At 38.9% G+C, this 19,916-nt stretch overlaps 1 protein-coding gene across 6 annotated transcripts in view; it reads left to right on the top strand.

Annotated features, from left to right (window-relative positions):
- LOC106086560 (heparan-sulfate 6-O-sulfotransferase 2) overlaps positions 1–19,916 on the top strand; it is a 425,451-nt gene that overhangs the window by 389,155 nt on the left and 16,380 nt on the right. For all 6 annotated transcript variants that reach the window (XM_059362371.1, XM_059362372.1, XM_013251290.2 and 3 more), the window contains one exon: positions 10,965–11,345. In XM_059362371.1, the coding sequence (XP_059218354.1) occupies positions 10,965–11,345 (381 nt within the window). The remainder of the gene's footprint in view (positions 1–10,964; positions 11,346–19,916) is intronic.

The following is a 19,916-nucleotide window of genomic DNA, read 5'->3' as shown; positions in this document are numbered from 1 at the left end:
GGCACGCTGTTCGGACTCGGCTATAAAAGCTTCACTTCAAGCGATTACTCCTTGAGGTCTTTTATTGTTTACATAAAGTCCCAAACAACTATTGACCTAGAATTCTATGCAAATGCTTTCAAATGATTTTCCACTGTCTGATAAATTAGAAATTCTCTATCCTTTGTCTGCTAAAGTTATTTCTCAATTCTCAGTTGACAAACACCAGCACCGTCAACCTCAATAATGATTTTCTTTCATTTGTTCTTCGCCTCAGCACAGATTCTTCTTTACAAAATTTACAAAATATTTGCCAAGTGCAAAAAGAGAAGAACTGAAAAAAAAAATCTATTTCGCAAATAAACATTTTCATTTACATAACAATATCCTTGGAGAAACTCTCGGCAAGCCATCTTAAGAAAATACGCATACATAATAAATAAGGATGGACAGCAAAAAAAGGATAGAAGGATTATCCAAATACTCGACATTGCTTCGACGTTGCTTATTTTCTACTATTTCAACAAAGTTTCCATCACAATAGTAGGAGAGTATAACAGAAAAAAAAGAGAAAAGTCCCTGGTGACAATGGCAATCCAAAACAAACTAAAGAACAATCACTTCAGGGTTTATTTTTTTGTCAAGCTCCTTGATGGAAATTGGCTCAAAGTGAGGCCACTCGTTTTCAGCTTTTCAAACAAAAGTGAACTTAAGAGGATTGGTTGTTGAATGGCTTAAAGACAAAATTTCTATGAGATTTTCCCGTAAGACAAAATTTCTGTCACATTTTTTGATACGACAAAATGTCCATGAAATTTTCTCGTAAGGCAAAATTTGTATAAAATTTTCTCTAAATTCAAAATGTCCAAGAAATTTTCCCGTAAGACAAAATTTTGAATGGGTAGTTTTAGTACCTTTTCCCTAGGGAATGGATGGCTTTATAATTATAAAGAGGGTGTTAGTCCCTTTTCCCTAGGAAAAGGGTGGGTTTAGTTCCCTTTCTCTAGGGAATGGGTGGTTATATTATATTTCCCCTGGAGAAAGGGTGGTTTTGGTACCTCTTCCCTCGGGAGAGGGTGGTTTTTGTACCTTTTCCCTCGGGAGAGGGTGGTTTTTGTACCTTTTTCCAAGGGAAAGGGTGGGATTAGTCCCTTTGTCCTAGGGAAAGGGTGGTTTTAGAACTTTTCCCTAGGGAAAGGGTGGGTTTAGTACCTCTTGCCTATTGAAATTTTGATTTTAGTACATTTTCCCTAGGGAAACGGTGGTTTGAGTACCTTTTCTCTAGGGAAACAATGGTTTTAGTACCTTTTCCCTAGGGAAAAGGGGGGTTTAGTAAATTTTCCCTAGTAGAAGGCTGGTTTTAGTACATTTGCCCCAGGGAAATCGTGATTGTGGTACCTTTTCCCTAGGGAAAAGTTGTGCTTTTGGTACCTTTTCCCTAGGGAAAGCGTGGTTGTAGTACCTTTTTCCTAGGGAAAGGGTAGTTTTAGCACCTTTTCCCTGTGGAAAGGCTGGTTTTAGTACATTTTCCTAAGGGAAAGTCTTTTTTAGTACCTTTTCCCTTGGTAAGGGGTGGTTTTAGTGCCTTTTTCCTAGGGAAAAGGTGGTTTTAGTACCTTTTCCCTAGGGAAAGCGTGGTTGTAGTACCTTTTTCCTAGAGAAAGCGAGGTTTTTGGACCTTTTCCCTAGGTAAAGGGTGGTTTTAGTGCCCTTTCCCTAGGGAAAGGGGGGTTTAAGTTCCCTTTCCCTAGGGAAAGGGTACTAAAACCACGTGTTCCTTAGGAAAAAGGTACTAAATCCACCCTTTCCTTAGGGAAAAGGTACTAAAACCCCCATTACCCAGGAAAAAGGTTATAAAACCCTCCATTCCCCAGGGAAATGGTACTAAAACTTTCCCTAGGGAAAAGATTAGAACCACCCTTTGCCTAGGGAAAATATACTATAACAACCCTTTTTCTATGGAAAAGATACTATTCCTACCCGTTCCCTAGGGAAAAGGTACTAAAACCACCCTTTCCCGAGGGAAACAACCCTTCTCCTAGGGAAAAGGTTCCAAAACCATCCTTTCCCTAGGGAAAAAGTACTAAAACCACATACCCTATAGGGAAAAGGAACTAAACCCACCCTTTCCCTAGGGAAAAGGTACTAAAAACCCCTTTACCTAGAAAGAAGTTTATAAAACCCTAGGGAGATGGTACTAAAACTTTATACGTATTCCTTAGGAAATGGTGGGTTTAGTTCCTTTTCCCTAGGGAATACATGGTTTTAGTACCTTTTCCCTAGGGAAAGGGTGGTTTTGGAACCTTTTCCCTAGGGAAAGTTTTAGTACCATTTCCCTAGGGTTTTATAACCTTCTTTCTAGGTAAAGGGGGTTTTAGTACCTTTTCCCTAGGGAAAGGGTGGGTTTAGTTCCTTTTCCCTATAGGGTATGTGGTTTTAGTACTTTTTCCCTAGGGAAAGGGTGGTTTTGAACCTTTTCCCTAGGAGAAGGGTTGTTTCCCTCGGGAAAGGGTGGTTTTAGTACCTTTTCCCTAGGGAACGGGTAGGATTAGTATATTTTCCATAGAAAAAGGGTGGTTATAGTATATGTTCCTTAGGCAAAGGGTGGTTTTAGTACCTTTTCCCTAGGAAAAGGGTGGTTTTAGTACCATTTCCTTATGAAAAGGGTGGTTTTAGTAACTTTTCCTTGATGAAAGGGTGGGTTAAGTAATTTTTCCTTAGTGAAAGGGTGGTTTTAGTACCTTTTCCCTAGGGAAAGTGTGGGTTTAGTATCTTTTTCCTAGTTAAACGGTGGTTTTTGTACATCTGCCTCAAGGAAACATGGTTTTAGTACCTTTTCCCTGGGGAAAGGATGGTTTTAGTATCTTTTCCTTAAGGAAAGGGTCGTTTTAAAAACTTTTCCCTGATGAAAGGGTGAGTTTAGTCACTTTTCCCTAGTAAAAGGGGTTTAATATATTTTCCCTAGTGAAAGGATGGCTTTAGTACATCTGCCCCAGAAAAAGCGTGGTTTCAGTACCTTTTCCCTAGGGCAAAGTTGGTTTTAGTAAATTTTCCTTATGGAAAGGGTGGTTTTAGTAACTTTTCCATAGGGAAAGGTTGGTTTTGGTTCCTTTTCCCTAGGGAAAAGTGGTGGTTTTAGTGCCTTTCCCTAGGGAAAGGGTAGTTTTGGCAACTTCTTTCTGGAGAAAGGGTAGTTTTATCAACTTTTTCCCTAGAAAAAGGTGAATTTAGTATCTTTTCCCTAAGGAAAGGGGGATTTTAGTACCCTTTTCTCTAGGAAAAGGGTGGTGTTAGTAACTTTTATCTAGTGAAAGGGTGGTTTTAGTACCCTTGCCATAGACCAGGCATTTAGGCCTGCTGAAGGGCTTACAAACCCATGAGTCACTCTTATTATACTCCACATCCAATTATTGAATCAAATTTTCTTCAATTTTAATAAAATTGAAATTGTAAGAGCTCAATTGAAATCCTGTTTGTCCGTCGAACTGCAGAAACATGTGCTGCAGTATTCGATTACCTAGTTTCCGTTGCACAAGCATTATATGCTGTGCAGTATCACTGGCGTAATGTTATTTCATGTATGTGCATGTTTGCATGTGTTTGGTATGTGTGTATTCGCGCGCCGCAATCTATGTTCGAGCACATGCATTTGTTGTATGCCTCTCACGCCAGGATTTATATGGGATGTCGAAATAAAAGCTCAAATAATTGAATTTTCATTCGAAAGCAATTGAACACTCCCGGACAACCACCACATCTCTGATATTTTTATTCAATTAGGCAACGAATCCAAAAATGCGCCCGCGTTATTAAAGAAAACCTACAAAAGTATGGCACAAATAAGCAACGCCACGCCACGCCACAATAGAAGCAATGAAAATAAACGCTCTCAATAGGTGGTGGTATATTTGGTTACGTTTTTGCACTAAATAACCGCAATATGTTACCAATATTATTAAACGTAGTAGATCCTTTGCTCGTTGTTTGTTTGTTCGCTCGTTATTTTCAATTTGTACCGCAGCACTTGTGTTTGTATGCAATGAACAATACACCATACATACATATCTGTTTGCATATGTATGTGTAAACAGTGTTTAGAAATGGCGGTAGTAGTTAAGTGCGGTGAGAAAATAGCCGTTCCTTTGTGATTGCTTATGATTGTGTATTGTGAATTATTGTGATTGTGAATGGATTTCAAGTTACCTAGGGAAAATGTAGTTGTAATTCCTTTTCCCTAGGGAAAGGTTAGTTTTAGTTCCTGTTCTCTAGGGTAAAGGTAGTTTAAGTACTTTTCTCTAGGATAAGAATAGTATTAGTAACTTTTGCCTAGAGAACAAGTAGTTGTTGAACCTTTTCCCTTGGAAAGAGGAATTGTATTGCCTTATCCCGAGATAAAAAGGAGTTTTAGTACATTTTACCTAGAAAAAGGGTAATATTTGTACCTTTTTCCTTAAAAAGGTGTAGTTTTAGTAACTTTTTCCGACAAGTTTTAGCACATATTTTTCAGATATAAAGTGTAATTGTAGTAAGCATGGAAAGTAGGTAGTTTTAATAACTTTTCCCTATAAAAAGGGTGGTTTTAGTACCTCTTCCCTAGTGAAATGGTAGTTTGAGTAAGTTTACCCTAGGCAAAGAGATGTATTAGGTGGTACGAAGAGGAAATATCTGTTCTTTTGCGATTTGAGTGATTGTTAATTTTTTGAGTGATTGTGATTGTTAATTTTTGTTATTGTGAATTATTGTGATTGTGAATAATTGTGAATTTCCCTAGGGAATTAGTAGTTTAGTTCTTTTTTTCCTAGGAAAGGGTAAATTTAGTTATTTTTCCATAAGGAAAGAGAAGCCTTAGTCCCCTTTCCCTAAGAAAATGGTAGTTTTAGTACCCTTCCCTAGCGGATAGGAAATTTTAGTGCTTCTCCCTAGCGGTTGGGTAATTTTATCTAATAAAAGGGTAGTATAGTAACTTTTCCCTAGGGAAAGGGTAGTTTTAGTAACTTTTCTCTAGGGAATGGTGGTCGTAGAAACGTTTCCGTAGGGAAAGGGTAGTTTTAGAAACTTCTTTCTGGAGAAAGGGTAGTTTTATCAACTTTTTCCCTAGAAAAAGGTGAAGTTAGTATCTTTTCCCTAAGGAAAGGGTGGTTTTAGTACTTTTCCCTAGGAAAAAGGCGGTTTTAGTGCCTTTCCCTAAGAAAAGGGTAGTTCGTTTAACTTTTTTAGTACCTTTTCCTTGGGGAAAGGGTAGTTTTAACATACTTAGGGGAAGGGTAGTTTTCGTAACTTTTCCCTAGATACAGGGTAGTTTTGGTAACTTTTCGCTAGGGAAATGGTAGTTTTAGTAACTTTTGCCTAGGGAAAAGGTAGTTTTCGTAAGGGAAAGGTTAGTTTTGGTAACCTCTCGCTAGGGAAACAGAAGTTGTAGTAACTTTCCCTTTTCTATATGGAAAGGGTAGTTTTAGTAACTTTTTCCTAGGTGAAGAGTAGATTTGGTACCTTTTCCCTAGGGAAAGGGTAGTTTTAATAACTTTTTCCTAGGGAAAGGGTAGTTTTAGTAGATGTTCTCCATGAAAAGTGTATTTCTAATAACTTTTCCCTAGCAAAGGGTAGTTTTGATACATTTTCCCTGAGGAAAGGGTATTGTTAGTAACTATTCTCAAGGGAAAGGTTAGTTTTAGTCATTTTTCCCAAGGAAAAGGGTAGTTTTTTATAACTTTTTCCTAGAGGTAGGGTATTGTATGTAATTATTCCCTAGATAAAGGGTAGTTTTAGCACCTTTTCTATAGAGAAGGAGTAGTTTTAGTAACTTTTCCCTAGGGAAAGGTTAGTTTTAGTAACTTTTCCCTAGGGAAAGGGTAGTGTTTCTAACTTTTCCCTAGGGAAAGGGTATTGGTTGTAACTATTGCCTATGGAAAAGGGTATTGTTAGTAACTATCCCCAGAAAAAGGGTTGTTTTCGTTACTTTCCCCCAGGAAAAGGGTAGTTGTGGTAACTTTTCCATAGGTGAAGAGTAATTTTAGTAATTTTACCCTAGGGAAGTTGTATTTTTTTTTTATTTTATTTTATTTTATTTTTATTTTTTTATTTATAGGGAAGTTGTAGTTTTTGTAAAATCTCTCTAGGAAAAGGTTAGTTTTTGTAATTTTTCTCTTGGGAAGTTGTAATTTTAGTAAGTTTTCCCCAAAGGAAAGGGTAGTTTTAGTATTTTTTTCTAGGGAATTTGTAGTATTTGTAAAATTTCCCTAGGAAAAGGATAGTTTTTAGTAACTTTTCCCTAGGGAAAGGGTAGTTTTAGCAACTTTTTCTGTGAAAAATTTAGTTCTAGTAACTTTTGCCTAGGGAAAGGGTAGTTTTGGTACCTTTTTCCTGGGGAATGGTTAGTTTTAGTAACTTTTCCCAAGGGAAGGGGTATTTTTAGTACCTTTTCCCAAGGGAAAGGGTATTGTTGGTAACTATTCCCTAGGGAAAGCGTAGTTTTAGTAACTTTTCTCTAAGAAAGGGTAGTGTTTGTAACTTTTCCCCATGGAAAGAGCATTGTTAGTAACTTTTCGTTAGGAAAAGGGTAGTTTTAGAAACTTTTCCCTGGGGAAAGGTTAGTTTTAGTAAGTTTTCCTAGGAAAAGGGAATTTTTAGTAACTTTTCCCTAGGGAAAGAGTATTGTTAGTAACTATTCCCTAGGGAAAGGCTACTTTTGGTACCTTTTCCTTGGAGAAAGTGTAGTTTTACTAACTTTTCCTTGGAGAAAGGATAGTTTAAGTAACTTTTCCTTAGGAGAGGGTAGTTTTAGCATCTTTTTTCTATGGAAAGGGTATTTTTAGTAACCTTTTCCTAGGGAAGGGAAGTTTTATTAACTTTACTCTATGGACAGGGTAATTCTAGTAAATTTTCACTGGGGAGAGGATATTTTCGTAACTTTTACAAAGGGAAAGTGTATTTTTAGTAACTTTTTCCTAGGGAAAGGGTATTGTTAGTAACTATTCCCTAGGGAAAGGGTAGTTTTGGTACCTTGTCCTTGGAGGAAGTATAGTTTTACTAACTTTTCCCTGGGAAAAGGATAGTTTAAGTAACTTTTCCTTAGGGAAAGGGTAGTTTTAGCAACTTTTCTCTATGGAAAGGGAGTTCTAGTAACTTTTCCCAGGGAAAGGGTGTTGTTAGTAACTATTCTCTAGAGAAAGGGTAGTTTAAGTAACCTCTCGCTTGGAAAACTGTACTTTTATTAACTTTTCCCTAGGAAAAGAGTAGATTTAGTAATTTTTCTCTATGGAAAGGGTAGTTGTAGTACTTTTTCCCTAGGGAAAGGGTATTTTTAGTAAATATTCCCAGGAGAAAGGTAAAGACAGGGTAGTTTTCGTAACTTTTCCCTGGGTAAAGGGTAGTTTTGGTAACCTCTCGCTAGTAACTTTTCTCTATGGAAAGGGTAGTTTTAGTAACTTTCCCCAGGGAAACGGTAGTTTTAGTTCTTTTCCCTAGGGAAAGATTATCTTTAGTAACTTTCTTTAGGGAAAGGGTAGATTTAGTAACTTTTTACTAAGGAAAGGGTAATTTTAGCTACTTAGAATGGGTAGTTCTAGTTCTAGCAACTTTTCCTTATGAAAAGGTGGTTTTAGTACCTTTTCCCTGGGAATATGGTGGTTTTAGTGACGTTTCCCCTCCGGAAAGGGTAGCTTTAGTGACTTTTTCCTCGGGAAGAACAATTTTAGTAACTTTTTCTTATGGAAGGGGTAGTTTTATTTAGTACTTTTACCCAAGAGAAAGGGTAGTTTTAGCAACCTTTCCCTAGGGAAAGAGTAGTTTTAGTAACCTTTTCCTAGGGAAAGTTTAGTTTTAGTGACATTTCCCTAGGGAAAGGGTAGTTTACGTAATTCCCAGTTAATGGGTAGTTTAGTAACTCCATGTGAAAGGGCTGTTTTCTTAACTCCCAGGGAAAGTGTAGTTTTCTAAGTTTTCTACTGAGAACGATAGTTTTAGTAACTTTCTCAACAGAAAAGAGGTAGTTTTTTAACCTTTCTCTTGGAAAAGCGTAGATTTATTAACTTTTCCTTAGGTAAAGGTACTTTTAGTCATTTTTCCTTAGGTAAAAGGTAGTTAAATAATTTTTTCTTAAGGAAAGGGTAGTTTGATAACTTTTCTCTTGGGAGCGGGTAGTTTTAGTAACTTTTTCCTTGGAAAATTGTAGTTTTAGTAACCTTTTCCTTGGAAAATGTGAGTTTTAGTAACTTCTTCCTTGGGAAATGGTATTTCTGAAACTTTTCCCTAACGAAAGCGTAGTTACCTTCATATTTCACAAGCGTAAGGGTTGTTTGTTGTTGTAACCACATTTTGATGCAAAGGTGGCGTTCCTTGTCATGCTCCTATATGTGAGCAAACTCGTTCCGGTGCAAAGAACCGATCGCCACGGGAACAAGCTGACCATTGGTTATTTTAAGACGCCAATTACCCGCCTTGTCATATCGAACATCATAGGCACTCAGTATTTGTGCAAGAGTTGGTGCCACTCGGTCTCTCACTGGGACTCTCCGCTCGATACCGCCGATAGTTCGCCTATGCCGTTGCAGCCACTCCGTATGGAACATTCCACCATTCGCAACCTGTGGACGCGCTCGCAGCTAAGCTTCTCGTGACTGCAATGAACACCTCATAGGTCGGACCGCAATATTCCAGTATGTGCGGTGCTCACAGCTATCCCGCACCGTGTTGTTTTAATAGCCACTAAAAGGGAAAAGTCACTAAAGCTACCTTTTTCCGAGGGAAAAGTCACTAAAGCTACCCTTTCCCGAGGGAAACGTCACCAAAACCACAATTTTCCCAGGGAAAAGGTACCAAAACCAACTTTTCATAAGGTAAAGTTGCTAGAACTACCCATTTCATAGAGAAACGTTGCTAAAACTACCCTTTCCCTATGAAAAAGTTATTAAAACTACCCTTCTCATAGGCAAAGTTACTAAGAATACCCTTCCCTAGGGAAAAGTTACTAAAAATAAACTTTCCCCAAGAAAAAGGTACCAAAACTACCTTTGCTAACCTACATTTTCGCCTCTTGCTGTAGTTACATATGTGAACAATATTTGAAAATGTTGGTGTTATAAAGGGTGAAGTTTTAGCTATTATCCTTTTGACAATACTGGTTTAAACAGCTCACGCACGTTTCGTGTGTTGTTTCACTGTCATACATCTGCACTTTGGTCTATAATTTAACCATGAATCGTCTTACAAGCGAACAACGCTGGCAAATTACTGAATTTTATTATGGGAATGCTTGCTTTGTTAGAAAGTTCATTGCGCGCTTCTTCCATTTTATGGACGAAGCTCATTTTTGGCTCAATGGGTACGTAAATAAGCAGAATCGTCGATTTGGGAGTGAAGATCAGCCAGAAGCATTGCAAGAGCTACCAATGCATCTACAAATAGTCACAGTTTGTTGCGGTTCATGGGCTGATGGCATCATTGGACCGCACTTCTTCAAAGATGATGCGAATCGTAAAATAACTGTGAATGATGAGCGCTACCGTAAGATGATATCCAACTTTTATTTCGCCCCAAATACAAGAACTTGACTTGCATGACATGTGGTTTCAACAAGGGTGTGAGTAACAATGGACTTATTGAGAGGCGAGTTCGGTGAACATATTATTTCACATCCGGGACTGGTCAATTGGCAGTCTAGATCGTGCGATTTAACGCCTTTAGACTTTTGGGGCCTTGTTAAAGCTCATGTCTATACAGGCAAGCCCGCTTGAATTGATGCATTGGAAGACAATATTGAAGTATTTATTCGTTAGATACCAGCCGAAATGTTGGAAAGAGTTTGTCAAATTTAGACTAATCGGATGGACAATTTGAGGCGCAGTCAACATTTGCATGAAATAATCTTCAAATATTCAATTATATGGACCATACTGTCGAGTGAAATAAAGATTTATTTTATTTATTTATTTAATGAGTACCTACACAACAAGATTAAATCTTATAGTTATAGTGCAGGCAGATATAGTGCAGATTTCATGCATTTTTCTGAATTTTATGTGTTTTAAACTTTCCTATATCTCATAAGAAATCACCCTTTAAGATACGACAGGATATATCTATTCTTTTGTGATTGTGAATGCGAATTCTTCCTTGCCAAGAACTTTTCGATTTTTATACCACCTGTTATGAACTCAAAAAGTTTATTCAGTAATTATGCGGGCACCAAAACATGAGTCCAAGGGTTGGAAATAAAGTGCTTATGTGTTTGTATGCTCACCCCTGATGTAGATACAACTGCATGGAATTAAGAATGGACCTTTACCATATTGCTGAGAGTTTTACACAAAATTTCGTGAAATTTTGTCGAAGTCGGGCTATAAATACGATTTTGAATGGCTCAAGACCTTAAATGGTGAGGTCCTTGCGAAGCTATATCTCTATATGACCCTATTTGGATCATACTCGTCTTGGATATCAGGGGCTCTTATATGGGATAAAATTTTGCTTACGCATACTTTCACTACCCATGGTTGATCCTTTAAAAAGTCACAATCATGCGCTCTTCTAAACCGTCATATTGACCCAAAAGGAGTTTTGTTAATGTTTACAATTATTTTCAGGATTTTTCGATTTATAACCGCTGTTTGGTCTAAATATAAAAATTTCCAAAAAAAATTCACATTTTTTTTTCTTTGTCCCCTCCATTCGAACACTGTGTGTGCATTGAAAAACTCTGAGCGCGTGTTTGTATTGTAAATAATATAATAAAATCAATATTATAAAAACATTACAATTTTAATTGTATAATAATGCACATACTCGTACATATACTAACTAACAGCACACACAAAGGCGTTTGCAATTTTGTGAGAGATTATACAATAGAATATAAATTCCCACTCAGGATTACTCTGTTAAAATTGTATACATGAGCTACATCGTTATACTCTGGGTATATTGTGAAAGTCATCATGGCATTTTTATTGATTCCTATTTGTCCACCATTGCTTGCATCCTTCTTACAGGTCTGTGCTTTGTCGAAACGTAGCATGATTCTGCAACCCGATATACCGCCCTACAATGATATACCAGCACCACCGCCCGGTGCCATTGGTGCTGCCTCCGCCCAGGCAGCGTCCACGGGTGCCATAATGGTTCATCATCAATCGCATGGCCAACATGGACAGCAGCAGCAGCAGGCACATTTTCCATCGGCTTTGGCCTCAACGAAAAGCATTCAGCAGAATAATATAATTATAGCCAATGCTGGGCTGAGTTACGATGATGTCCTGAATGACGATTTCCAATTTGATATGGATGGCCATGATGTGATGGTTTTCTTGCACATACAAAAGACGGGTGGAACTTCATTTGGTCGTCATTTGGTGCGTGACTTGGATTTAAAGGTAAGCAATGTGTATATGTTTTCAGTCTTTAAGCTTCTGTGTGTGTGTTTTTTTTTTTTTATTTTGGCAATTTGCATGTTTTTCCTTGGTATAGAATTTTAAAGCGTGTGGCTTGAAAATCATGATAAATTTATGGCATATGATCGAAGTAGTTTTGAAGGTCAAATAACTAAAGTAAAACAAATTTGATTTAAAGGTACTCATGTAGGACTTTTTTAAATTTAAAAGTTAGTATTTATAGAATATGAGAGACCAAAACTGACATAAAAAGATATTAACGAGTAAAAAGGCATTATGTTCGGCCGGGCCGATCTTTGGATACCCAAAACCTTGGGTACATACAGACCGATCTGAACCATATACGACATGGATAACGAAAAGCCTAACATGAGTCACTGTGTCAAATTTTAGCGAAATGGAAATTATAAATGCGTCTTTTATGGGCCCAAGACCTTAAATAGCGAGATCGGTCTATATGCAAATATATTTAAATCTAGACCGATGTGGGCCAAATTGAAGAAGGATATCGAAGGACCTAACATGACTGTCCCAAATTTCGGCGACATCGGACAATAAATGCGCCTTTTATAGGTCCAAAACCTTAAATCGTGAGATCGGTCTATATGACAGATATATCCAAATCTGGACCAATCTGAACCAAATTGAAGAAGAATGTCGAAGGGCATAACACAACTCACTGTCGCAAGTTTCGACGAAATCGGACAATAAATTCGCCTTTTATGGGTCCAAAACCTTAAATCGAGAGATCGGTCTATATGGCTGCTATATCCAAATCTGCACCGATCTGAGCCATATTAAAGAAGGATATCGAAGGGCCTAGTATAACTCTCTGACCCAAATTTCGGCAAAATCGGACATTAAATGCTCCTTTTTTGGTCCAAGATATGGCAGCTATATTCAAATCATTTATGGACTCAAAACTTTAAATCAAGAGATCTGTCCTTTTTTTTTGTCTGTTATGGCGAAAGTCTTTTAATTTCGAGACGAGCTCAATGTCCAAAGACTTTTTTACAATGGAAAGCCAGAGAGAGAGAGCCACAATACACACCAACCATGATGGGACGCGTTTCGTCATTTGGTTAGAATAACTCATCGGCCATATTAGGTGTAGAGACTTCAATGGCCTTACATTGGTAGGTCTTAATATTTTTCCACGTAACCAACACGCAGCGGTTGTCCTCTACATAGGCAGTGCATCGCGTTGACGATTAGGAATGTTAAGGATTGGAGGGAGGGGAAAGAGGGAGTAGTGTTTATTGATATTCGTCTAAAATTTCTGAACGTCAATGCTGGTTGGAAAGACATTAGCCGGAAGTCGATTCCACATACGAATGGTTCGGGCGAAAAATTAACTTCCTCTGTAATGCATGGTTCGGTCAACTTTCAAATGGAATTTGGCTACGAACATTCCATTAAGGAACTGGGGTAAACTTCTCACAAATCAATGAGTGCTGTCCCATTCAGTTGATTGGTAAACTGGCCAATCAATTACAAACGAGTGTGAGTTCCTGGCATTTCCTGTATTCCTGCATTCCTGGTGAACATCCTAACGTCAAGAATTAGAAGACGGATATCTCTGGAACACACACCTTGAAAGTAACAATGGAGCAGAACAGCGCTACCCACATTCCGACCATGTTCCAGAGTAGCAATAGAGTTGGATACCCCACTGTCCCCAATCAACACCATCGATCTCTGTTGGACCCGGCTAAGTAGATCAAAGGATAACTTTGGAGCTCCTGGCCATATTTAGGTAGGATGAAAAATAAGACTTTTATGGGTTCAATACCCTATATCTGGAGATCGGCCTATATGGCAACTAATCCAAATATGGTCCGATCTGGACGATATTCAACAAAAATGTGTAGACGTTTATCAAAACTCACTGTGCCTAATTGCATAGAAATCGGATGAAAAATGCTCCTCTTATGAGCTCAATACTCTATATCGGAAGATCGGTCTGTATGGCAGCTATATCCAAAAATGGTCCGATCTAGAGCATATTCAACATATAGGTAGAGGGGTCTTCCAGAACGCGTTGTGCCAAATTGTATCGAAATCGGTTAAAAAAGGCTCCTTTTATAGGCTCAATACACTACATCGGGAGATCGGTCTACATGGCAGCTATATCCAAATATAATCCGATCTGAACAGCATTTGACAGAATTGGGTAGGGGTCTACCAGAACTCACTGCAAATTTCATCGAATTCGGATAATAAATGGATCTTTTGTGGCCTTAATACCCTATTACGGGAGATCGGGCGGTCGGTCTATACGGCAGATATATCCAAATATAGTCCGATCTGAGCCACACTTCACAGAAATGGGTAGGGATCTACCAGAACTCACAGTACCAGATGAAAAAATACCAATTTTTTGCCTCAAGACTTTAAGTCTGGAGATCGGTCTACACAATGGCTATATATAATTATAGTCCGATTTTAGGAGATCAGAAGCTCAGGTTTATTTACAAAGAATACGAACTCCTCTAAATTTTTTTTGGAATTTTTTTTATACCCATGATACCTGCAAAATTATAATTACCCAAAAAAATACCAAAAAGGGTATTTATTGGGTATTTACCCATTAAATACCCAAGCATTGGGTATTTACCCGGTAAAAACCCATCTGTTGTCCACAATTTCCTGAGGACTGGGCCTATTGTCGAATGAATATGAATGACACAGAGTACTGTCATCGGCAAATGGGAAGACAGGATTCGAAGTCTAACCCAATAGATCGTCAATGAAAATAAGAAAAAGGGAGGGGGAAAAGACAGAGCCTTGTGGCACACCTGCGGTCATCGGATGAGAACCCATCTACAACAACTTGTATAGTTCGATCTCTGAGAATACTCGATATAATTCGAACGGAGTTATTACTGACTCCAAAAGCGATTAGCTTTGATAGAAGTGCACCATGTCAGATCCTACCGAATGCTTGGAAAGAGCAACTCCGACGTTTTGACAAAAAATGCCATTAGGTCCCCGTAGAGCGATTCCTGCGGAATCCATACTGTGTATCGCTAAGAAAGCGATTGGACTCTAAGTATCTCTCAAGATGGTGGTTAACCATACTCTCCATAACTTTGGAGAGCGCGGAGCATATCGCAATTGGCCGGTAATTCGTAGGGTTGTTCTCCTCACACTTTTTGGGGATGGGCTGAACGTTCACAACCTTCCAACCATCGCGCTGGGAAAACTACCGCACGGCAAGCAAGGTTGAAAAGGTTGCATAATGGACGAGCGGACGTCGAACAACACATAGGTTAGGTTAGATTAGGTTGAAAAGAAGGTTCAGATAATAATCTGCCCCATGCCACTATAGACTTGCACCTAATCTAGTAATGGGCTTGTTGTGCGCTCTAAAAACTAAAAAGTAACCTCGAAAAAAGAAATAAAGTTAGGAATTCCACGCTACTTACAAAATCCCTAACTGTTTTCCATACCACTCCCCTAAGTTGGTGTCCCCGCCATAGTATCGGTGTCTGTTAAATGCGAAAGCCGGACAATGACATAGGAAATGCTTCAACGTGTCATCATCTTCCCCACATGCCCTAAACATGCAATCACTCGCCGAACCGATTAAGCATAAGTGAAGCTATACTGACCTCCTTCTTACTTCATTTCAGTAAAATTGGACTGCGTCGACACGAAAGGCTACGGGTTAACCAAATTTATCGACAGCAGTTCTCTGGCCTTCACTGCCAAATCGTCTGTTCTTTCATTCCCCCTTACTCCGTTATGGCTCGCCACGCAAAAGATGTGGATTGTGTCATCCTCAGAGAAGGTGTTAATCTCCTTCTTACACTACCCGTAAAGATGTTAACACTCGACGTCCTCGCGTTAGTATCACACCACCTCACGCATTCCGTGATCGCCTGGATCTCTGTCTGCAGGACCGTATTATGGTCAGGCAGTCTACAATAGATCTCAGTTCCTGGGTTCTCATTGTAGACCCCCAGGTCCACTTTGTCCCCTAGCTTTGATCCTTCCGTATAGCATGATCTTCCAGACGGGAACTTACCCAGATCACAGAAGAAACGGCTCCCCAGAAAGGAGAGCCTACGTCCCTGCAGACCCGGACATGAACACAGCAAGTGCTCAATAGTCTCCTCTTCATCCTCATCGAGGCAACACCTCGCCACCGACACCGCCCTGGCCATCCCCTCTACTGTGTTGCGTAGCTTGACAAATGGCACGTAAGCAAGATCGATAACTGGTCCGGCCGGGGCAGACGAACCCCTCTTGGCGCACTCGTCCACCCTCTCATTCCCTGGAATCCCGTCATGCCCAGGAACCCATGTCAACTTCACATCGTGGACCCACTGCCTGTGCAAGGTCTCCAAACAGCAGCAGTGCGACACCTTTATGGGGAGAAGTTTTTACATAGCTGCCATACCATCTTTATACCCTCCACCATAGGATGGGGGTATACCAATTTCGTCATTCCGTTTGTAACACCTCGAAATATTGGTCTAAGGCTCCAGTATATATATACCTGATCGTCATTAAATCTGAAGTAGATCTAGCCATGTCCGTCCGTCTGTCTGTCGCAACACGCAAACTTTCGAAGAAGTAAAGGTAGGCGCTTGAAATTTGGCACAAATACTTCTAATCAGTTTAGCTTGATTGGGATTCTAAATGGGCCATATCTATCCGTGTTTGATATAGCTGCCATATAAACCGATCTTGGATAGCCACTAGAGGGCGCAATTCTCTTGCCATTTGGCAGAAATTTTGCATGATGTGTTTTGTTATGAGGTTAGCATGTCCACCTATGACGCTGAACACGCGGATTCGAATCCTGGCGAGACCATCAGAAAAAATTTGCAATGGTGTTTTTTCCTTTCTAATGCTGGCAAAATTTGCAATAACTGTGTTGGGTATGGTTCAAATCAGTCCATAAACAGATATAGTTGCCATATAAACCTATCTGGGATCTCGATTTTTTAAGCCTTAAGCCTTTAAGAAATTTCGCATGAAATGTTTTGTTATGACTTCTAAAAACTGTGCTAAGTATGGTTCAGATCGGTCCATAACCTGATATACCTGCCATTTAAACCAATTTTGGATCTTGACTTCTTTAGCCTCTAGAGGGCGAAATTCTCCTCCGATTTGGCTGAAATGTTGCATGAGGTGTTTTGTTATGACTTCCAGCAACTGTACTAAGTATGGTTCAAATCGGTACATAACCTGTTATAGTTGCCATATAAACCGATCTTGACTTTTTAGCCTCTAGAGGGCGCAATTTTCCATCGATTTGTCCGAAATTTTGCATGAAGTGTTTGGTTATGACTTCCAACATCTGTACTAAGCATGGTTCAAATCGATACATAACCTAATATAGCTGCGATATAAACCGATCTTGGATCATGACTTCTTGAGCCACTAGAGGGCGCAATTCTTATACGATTTGGCTAGTTTTGCGTGAAGTGTTTTGTTATCACTTCCCACAACTGTACTAAGTATTATGCGAATCGGTACATAACCTGATATAGCTGCCATATAAACCGATCTGGGATCTTAACTTCTTGAGCCTCTAGAGGGCGCAATTACTATCCGATTTGGAATTTAATACAACGACTACTTTCATGACCTTTAACTTACATGTCAAATATGATCTAAATCGGTCTATAGCCTGATACAGCTCCCGTAAAAAACGATCTCCCTATTTTACTTCTTGAGCCCCTAAGGGGCGCAATTCTTATTCGAACTGGCTGACATTTTACACAATGACTTCTACAATGATCTTCAACATTTATGTTCCGAATCGGACTATAACTTGATGTAGCTCCAATAGCATAACAATTCTTATTAATTATTCTTTGTTTCCCTAAAAAAAAATACCGCGCAAAGACTTCGACAAATACGATCCATGGTAAAGGGTATCCAAAGTTCGGCGCGGCCAAACTTAATGCCTTTTTACTTGTTTCAAATAGCATTGATCCTCCTAAGGTAACATACCAGCATTAGAAGAGTCTAACCACCGTTGTGAGTTCTTTCTGATGTTCTCGCCAGGATTCGAAACCAAACGTTCAGCGTCATAGGCGGTCATATTAACCTCTGCTCTACGCTGGCCTCCCTACTCTACTCTACTAAACCAAACATCAATTTCCTCTTTGGTTTTATGCCCCTCTAAAGCTGCCAGGACTATTGATTCCTTTAAGAGGGGTTTTATTCAATTATTTATAAACCCCATTAATTTCACGGCCAAATATTCAAAAGAAAAGTAGAAGTCTATGAAAAAGTCATGAACCCCATTTGTCGTTTTGCCCTTTTTTATTTACTCATATTTTATGATTTTGCCATTTTTATCTCCCACACGTTATAGGCTCAGCTTGGGATGGGGCTCATTATTATGCCTGACCATGATGACTGCTTATGGGATTATGGTATTCTTGACGGTTGCTATGGTTACTTTTATAAAATTGTTTTCTTCCCCAAAGCAAAAAACAAAGAAGTACTTTGAACTGTATTATGGAGAATCAATAAAAGTATGTCATATTGATTTTGCAAAGGTTTTGGTCACTGCTAAGGGACTTGCTCACTGATGAGAAAAAATTTAATTAAAAATGTATCTAAATTTAGGCTTCTATTGATTGTTTCGTTTCAGGACAATTTTAGTCTTATACTGTACACTGTAAAAAATAATTGAAATTTGTTATACACTTTCATAGGATGAGGGTATATACGTTTTGTCCTTAATGTTGCAATATGCGTTTCCAACATTATACTTGATCGTTGCAAGTTTCTAGAATTATTTAGCTTCTCTCTATCAGATGTAATTACGGTACAGCCTAAAAGCCGTCTTTTGTCCTCAGGTCGGAGGAGCTATATGGACTCATATTATTGGTTTGCCCAAAAAGTAATTGCGGATTTTTCATATAGTCGGCGTTGAAAAATTACTTCACAGCCTGTAATTGCATTCTTTCTTCTGTCAGTTATCAGCTGTAACTTTTAGCTTGCTTTAGAAAAAAGTGTAAAAAAAGTATATTTGATTAAAGTTCATTCTAAGTTTTATTAAAAATGCATTTACTTTCTTTTAAAAAATCCGCAATTACTTTTTGGACAACCCAATAGAATGAAACATCTATTGAACCTAAATTAACCTATCGCAACGTTCCTTAAACTAAGGCCAGTAATTTTATCTTTACAAATAGGCCAATCGAACCAAGTTGCGTGCGGTCTGGGACCTGCAACGAAGTCCCTTGGCAAGAACAAGATCGAGATGAAACCTGTTACGACCACCTCATAAATCTGTTTTAGCGAGTCGATAGGTTATCTCTAGGATGCTATGTTATGACCCGAAAACCCTAGGTAGTATGATAAGATAAATCGCCCCGACATCCGACTTGGTAGCGTCCTGGGATTACCAGTGTAAGGGTCGTGGGTTTGATTCCCACCAAAAGCCTGATCTGTCGCTACTGTGGTGTCACTGAAATTGTCTAAGTGAGTCTGTTTATGAAATACGAGGGTAGCTTTTTATATTTTGGGATTGGACAACCCTTATGTTGCAATCTGCCAACAGACAGCTCTATCGTAAAGCTTGACATTTTTTAAGTTATACGTACGCAGAGCGTACATACCCACGAGCGCTATTTGTGTTGTTTACAGTAACTAAAAAGATTCATCTTGCCCAAATTATGGAGTTAAATCGTGAGCATATGATGTTGTGCGTCAACTGATATTGCAAGATCGTCATGTGATCGGTCGTGAGATTGAGACAACCTTAGGCATTAATGGGACCAGCATACACTCAACATTGCAAAATTGCATGATAAGTTCGGCCGGGCCGAATTTTTTATACCCTCCACCATGGATCGCATTTGTCGAGTTTTTTTAGCGGCATCTCTTCTTAGGCAAAAAAAAGGATAAAAGAAAAGATTTGCTCTGCTATTAGAGCGATATCAATATATGGTCCGGTTCGGACAACAATTAAATTATATGTTGGTTGACATTTGTGTAAAATGTCAGCCTATTCGAATAAGAATTGCGCCCTTTGGGGGCTCAAGAAGTAAAAAAGAGTGATCGATTTATATGGGAACTGTATTAGGATATAGACCGATTCCGACCATAATAAACCCGTATATTGATAGTCATGAGAGGATTCGTCGTACAAAATTTCAGGCAAATCGGATAATAATTGCGACCTCTAGAGGTTCAAGAAGTCAAGATAACAGATCGGTTTATATGGCAGCTATGTTAGGTGAAGAACCGATTTGAACTTTGTTTGGCACAGTTGTTGAAAATCATAATAAAATACGTCATGAAAAATTTTAGCCAAATCGGATAGGAATTGCGCCCTCTGGAAGCTCAAGAAGTCAAGTCCCCAGATCGGTTTATATGACAGCTATATCAGGTAATGGACCGATTTGAACCTTACTTAGCACAGTTGTTGGATATCATAACAAAATACTTCGTGTCAAATCGGATAAGAATTGCGCCCTCCAGAGGCTCAAGAAGTCAAGATCGGTTTATATGGCAGCTATATCAGGTTATGAATCGATTTGAACTAAAACCGTCGTGCAAAATATCATTCCAATCGGA

Source organism: Stomoxys calcitrans, chromosome 2 (assembly GCF_963082655.1).
Source record: "Stomoxys calcitrans chromosome 2, idStoCalc2.1, whole genome shotgun sequence".
NCBI lineage: Eukaryota > Metazoa > Arthropoda > Insecta > Diptera > Muscidae > Stomoxys > Stomoxys calcitrans.
This window is presented reverse-complemented; position numbering and strand designations above follow the sequence as displayed.